We start from the raw sequence: 6,000 nt of genomic DNA, 5'->3' as shown, positions 1-6,000 counted from the left end.
GATTTCTGTGCATTTTCCTATGTCTCATATCAGAAGTTATTTTTATTGCATTCTTACAGATACTTACATCTCTCAGTTAGTCCCCGGTGCTCCTTGCAGCACCTCACAGCCCAGTCTTGTTATTGCAGCCCATCTATGATGCACTTGCATCACCTGCATTATTTATAATTGGGGTACATGATCCCCCCTCCCTGATTCTTCTCCCTCTGTGGCTGGGGTATGACTCCGTGATAGAAGCTTGTGATGTGGATACCAAGGGATGTGAATGAAAGGAGATGGGTCTGGGACTCCACCCCCCAGTGAGGTGAAGCCCCTATTAGAGCATTAGGGACCTGACAAGTAGGAGACACAAGGAGAGGCAGCTCCCACACTCCACAGCTCCTGCAGGACTCTGGTCACAGTGAGAGCAGTGATATCCCAGGGAATTATCAGCTCAGGTTTGGCTGTGAAGCTGACTATTGAGTGGACAACACCATCCAGCAGTGATCTGCTATCAGCTTGGAGGCCAGCACCAGTCCCTGCAGTCTTCAGATGGGGTCTGATGTGAGGGACATGAGTGCCCTGCTGCCCCCTGTCTCTTCTCTTTCCGGGAACAGTAGCTGTAACATGCCAGTTAGCAGCAGTGGGCAATGGGCACCAGTTCTGGACTTCCCCCCAGGTGCCCCGTACACTTCCCTCACTTCACACTCTTTTATCAAGCAGGAGCCCAGCTGGAACCCAGATCTCCATGAGGATCAGTGTCTGAGCGCCTTCACTGTACACTTCTCTGGGCAGTTCTCTGGGACAGCAGCTGGAGCCTGCAGGTATGGGCCATTCAGTGCTCCCCCTCCAAGTCAGGCCTCAACTGGGCAGCCGAGGATGTTCACCAATGCCCCTTACTTGTCAAACTGCCTGGAGAACCAGCAAAGTATCAGGAACCAAGGTGGGTCTGTGGTCTTCAGTGCCTTGTGCTAAATGTAAGCATTATGTGTATGTATTGCACATAATATCATGGAAAATTAATTACTATTGTATATGAGTTTTGTAACATTTTTTTGTATAGAGAAATCTAGCACAATACAGATTATACTGTACTGAGGGGACAAGGAGCAGAAAATGAAGGAAGCGACTTCAGAGTTTTCAGTATCAGTAAAAAATTTTAAAGTCGGTAACCAACAATTATTTACTAACAAACAGAAAATTGTAATATTATATACTCTTTTGTATTACTGTCTTTTATCACATTTTACCATTCCATTATTTATCTACCTATGCATCTATCTAGCATTTTATCTAAAAAACCTGGAGGCAGCACACCAAAACAGTGTAAAAAAGTGGATTATTTATAAGACCATTGTGGCGACGTTTCGGTTGCAATAAGTGAACCTTTTTCACACAATGGACTTATAAATAAACAATCAACTTTTGTACACTCTTTTGGTGTGCTGCCTCCAGGTTTTCTTTTCACCTGGACAGTGTAGTAGGTACCAGGGAGGCTCTGCACCCACTTTACTTAAAGGAATCTATCTATGTATATATATATATATATATATAAAACCTAGACAATGCGGGTGTCAGGGTTACTGGAAGCCAATGCTGGTCCTCCATGTTCAAGTTCACACTGCTTGTCATCATAGGTGTTACATAATGAGAGGACAGGAGATTTATCAGTATTCAGGGGATTAGGGTGAAGACTCCTGTGTAATTTCTGCACACACGGGATCCCTGTAGTGCCGGATCACTGGATTTACAAATACCTCTCTGTATGGTTTATTGGGACATGATTGCCCAGAATATAAGCATCGTAATCTGCAGCCATCCCATGGCACTAAGCGTTATAGAATAGGAGCGATATACCGCTCTCGGATAAGTCCTGGCGCCATGTACCAGGGGGCATTGGACATCCATGAATTTATTGACTCAATTTAAGTATAAAATATTCAAAATTGAGAGTCCTCGGTGAGTGATACCTTTTAATAAATAAACGGTACAAAGATATATATTTTTCCTGTAACTCAGTTTAATATTTTTTTCGCACATAAACTATCTCCAGAGATTAAGACAGAATATGCATTTTATTACATAAGTATACACAGAATTTATTAGATAGAAAGACAGATGAGCGTAGTAAAGGATATTTCAATAAAAAATATAAAACGTTTCTTTCCTTTTATGTCTGCTCATTTATACATGTCTATTTTTTTCTATTTCTTTCCTTCTTTCTTTTTTTCTTTCTCATTCTTTTCTTTCTTTCCTTCTTTCTTTCATCCCCTGGAATCGTTGCTCTCCATCACTGATAGTTTTCCTAAATATTTGGTATAATAAGATCCATGGGATACTTCTAGTTCATCATATTGGTGTCAGAGTGGAACTGCTCAAGGCTAGAAGAGCCATGATACTTGGTCTTCTTCGTGGGAAAGTTGTTACCTTGATAGAACAATGTCCCATTCTGCCAAGTCCTGTAGAGCTGCACTGAGTATCTCCTCCATTCCTTGTCCCTTCTTTCATCCGGACCCCACTTCAGGCACCCAGCTGGGGAGCATTCTGGTTTTCAGCACCCTGTAATCAGCCCTGATGTGATAAAACTCTAATTATATAGAACTTGCTATCAGCAGAGGTTTTGCTCAGAGCTACAGTCCCTTATCACATTCCCGAGGTTTTGGGTCAGGAAGGACCAGGAAATGTGACCAAAACATCATTCTGTCTTTCAGATGGACTTGTCAAGGTCACAAATGAGACTCCTCATCCAGATACATTGTAAGCAGCAGCGGCTCTGTATTGTTCTGAGAATTTAAAAAAAAAAAATATTATTATTATTTTTGAAATAAGGGGCATAATAGTAATAGCCAAGTGTGTAAATGTTAAAACGGTTATTTAAATCAGTAGGGTAAAAAATTGGAAGATAATTATACAATTAATAGGAAAATGAACAAATCTAAACCAATATAATGACTTGTAATAAAAAAAATGAAATAGGTGAATAAAAAATACAACAAATCAAAATAAATACAAAATGTAAACCAGTATTCTAAAATAAGCATACAGTAAAATACATATATCTGTCTATATATCTCTATCCATCAATTCATTTGCATATAAATACATATATATATATATATATTTGAATACACAGATACATATGTGTGTATATATATGTATACATATGTATATATATATATATATACACACACATATACTATGTATTTCTGTATGTTTGAAGACACACATCTACTTGACTATGCATGTATATAGACACAAAGTTGTATAGTGCTTTCATCAGGAGTGATGTTTCAGAATATAATTTATTTGGTTATTATAAAAAAAATCCTTTGCAAGTAATTAGAAAATAAAGGAGAAAGTCAAAATATTGTATTGCTATGGCTATTTTTATTATTATTCTTTATTGTTATGTTGCTTAGGTGTTAAGAATGTAAAGGTCAACTATACTAGATGATCATTTTCCTATATTTGCAGTAATACCTTGAAGAAAAAGGAGATGGAGAGGTGGGGAGCTAAGAAAATATTTCATTGTAATTAGTCCGTTTACTTTCCACTGAAGTATTGCATTATTGCTCCTAACTAGCCCTGCGTAATTAATGAAAATTCCTGTCTCAGTGCTTGATAGATCGCCTCAGGGCTGAAGAAAGGTCTGATGCCATTGCTTTGGTACATACATAAATCTGCACAAAAAGGGGTTAAATTCAGCTTTTCAGTGCGAGTATAAAGCAGGACTCCCCATCCTCTTCATATTATCCAATATAGAGCAGATAAAGGCACACACAAGCAATCCTCATGCCAGATTCATGTATTAAATGTGCCAAAAGTTACATCAATAAGTGCAAGATGATGTTATATTTCCCATATCTTCATAAAGAGTCCGAATTACAGCAAATAGTCTATTTATATCAAGAGCAAACAAACAGCTAATATGGCCACACAATGACCCTTGCTACTTTTTGGAACCACCTTCTTTCCCAAGCATGGGTCTTATTTTGATCATATAATACATATAACTGATTATTTTGCACTTTTCTGATGTAACTTTTTGAACATCTGCTCATACATGAATTTTGTACAAGGATTGCTTGTGCTTGCCTCTTTCTGTTCTACATTTGTTTGGTATAAATATTAGCAGGTTATATCTTTGTCAAGTAATTTTCCATTCACTAAGGATAAAGCAATTTATAACTGAATATTTGGGGATAGAAATTAAAACAGTTAATATATGTGGAAAAAATGATATATGAAAATGTATATAATTTAAAATGTTATAACATAAATCAATAAATACAAACAGATACAATATATCATGATTAAATATGTACCATATATATATATATATATATATATATATATATATATACATATATATACATAAATAAATAAAATATTTAAGTCTGACACAATTTGTTTGGTTATTTATTTATTACAAGTAAGGCTGGGTTTATATTTATCTGTTTATCACCACAACTGATGTCAGAACTGCAATAGATGTCATTTAGTTTATTACTAATTTGTACTCCAAAATCAAGGAGCTGGATTGCAGAATGCAGTTTACAGCATTTTGTTTGTGGCTCCTTGAACGATCCAGAACAACAACTGATATGTTGGATAATTGGTAACGATCCCATAGAACAGTATGGAATCAGGTCCCATATCAGTTCCTATATAGCGGTTTTGGAGCACATAGTAGGGAAAAAAAGATATGGCCATTTAAAATTGATATTAGGTAATTTTCCATTCACTGGGGGTAATATAATAATAATAATAATAATAATAATAATAATAATAAATCATAATCATAATTAATAATAATCATGATCCATGTTTTTAATCTGGACAGTGACTACACATTCCATTTGTAAAGAATTCATTCTGCTTTATTTTTTGTCCTTTGCTTTGTATTTTTACAGTTTTTTTCTTTCCAAAGAAATACATAAATATATATATATATATAGATATATATATATATATATATATATACATATATATATATAGATATATATAGATATATATATAAATATTGGAATTTTGGAAAGAAAAAAAAACAGTACAAATAACAAAGCAAAGGACAAAAAATAAAGCAGAACGAATTCTTTACAAATGGAATGTGTAGTCACTGTCCAGATTAAAAACATGGATTATGATGATTATTAATTATGATGTTTATTTATTATTGTTATTTTAATATAGTTTATTTTTATTATTATTATTATGTTTTATATTTTCTCTTTCATGGCTGTAGCTCTTTTTAATGTTCTTCTGTCTCAGATAATATAGATTATGTCAATCGCATTTTGTATGTACAAGATAGCAACATTTTAGATGAACGTAATGTTAATATAGCTAGCCATATAATATAGTGTTTTACCTGCCTTCATTCATGCCTGTAAATGGAAACTTACAGCTACATGACCCATTTACTGTAGTAGAACTGCAATATTTGGGTATATTTACATACTGCAGACTAAAAAATCCAATATAAATATATACATGGCTGCAGAAACATCTGATTTATATATGAAGATAAAAAACCCATAATGATATTGCACAGGCTGCGGATTAATCTTTAAAGTCCCAGGATACTAGAAAACACTGATTAAGATATTGAATAGAACGGATATATAGCAAACTGTCCTGGTCAAAAGTTCACCCGCTAACATCTCTCTCAAGTTCACTCTTCCTTCTACTCAGTTTTTGGATACTTGAATTTTTTTTTTTTTGCTGAAGAAGTATTGTGTGTAAAAATATTCTGAAAATAATTAGAGCAGAATTTTCTGCTAAACGTGAAGAAGCCTTAATACATGTTACTGTATGGTTAGTAATTGTTCTCTGTGATCAGCTTTTTTACAGTAAATATTTAAAACTGTAATCATTGGGAAACAATATGGAATAGTCTGTAAGTTCAGGCACACATGGGAGATTTTGGTGACCCTCAAACTGGATAAAAATTAATGTCAAATGCAAATTGTGTTTTTGCAAGTTTTTCTATGCGCAGTTTCATTTATCTTTTGAGACATA

At 34.7% G+C, this 6,000-nt stretch overlaps 1 protein-coding gene across 4 annotated transcripts in view; it reads left to right on the top strand.

The window, feature by feature from the left end:
* Positions 1-346: 346 nt before the first annotated feature.
* Positions 347-6,000, top strand: part of WT1 (WT1 transcription factor) — an 89,016-nt gene continuing 83,362 nt past the window's right edge. For all 4 annotated transcript variants that reach the window (XM_073659439.1, XM_073659438.1, XM_073659442.1 and 1 more), the window contains exon 1: positions 347-922. In XM_073659439.1, the coding sequence (XP_073515540.1) occupies positions 532-922 (391 nt within the window). In that variant the 5' untranslated portion in view covers positions 347-531. The remainder of the gene's footprint in view (positions 923-6,000) is intronic.

The sequence above is a fragment of the Phyllobates terribilis genome, unplaced genomic scaffold (assembly GCF_046119375.1).
Source record: "Phyllobates terribilis strain yellow unplaced genomic scaffold, ASM4611937v1 Scaffold_13__5_contigs__length_258822181, whole genome shotgun sequence".
NCBI lineage: Eukaryota > Metazoa > Chordata > Amphibia > Anura > Dendrobatidae > Phyllobates > Phyllobates terribilis.
This window is presented reverse-complemented; position numbering and strand designations above follow the sequence as displayed.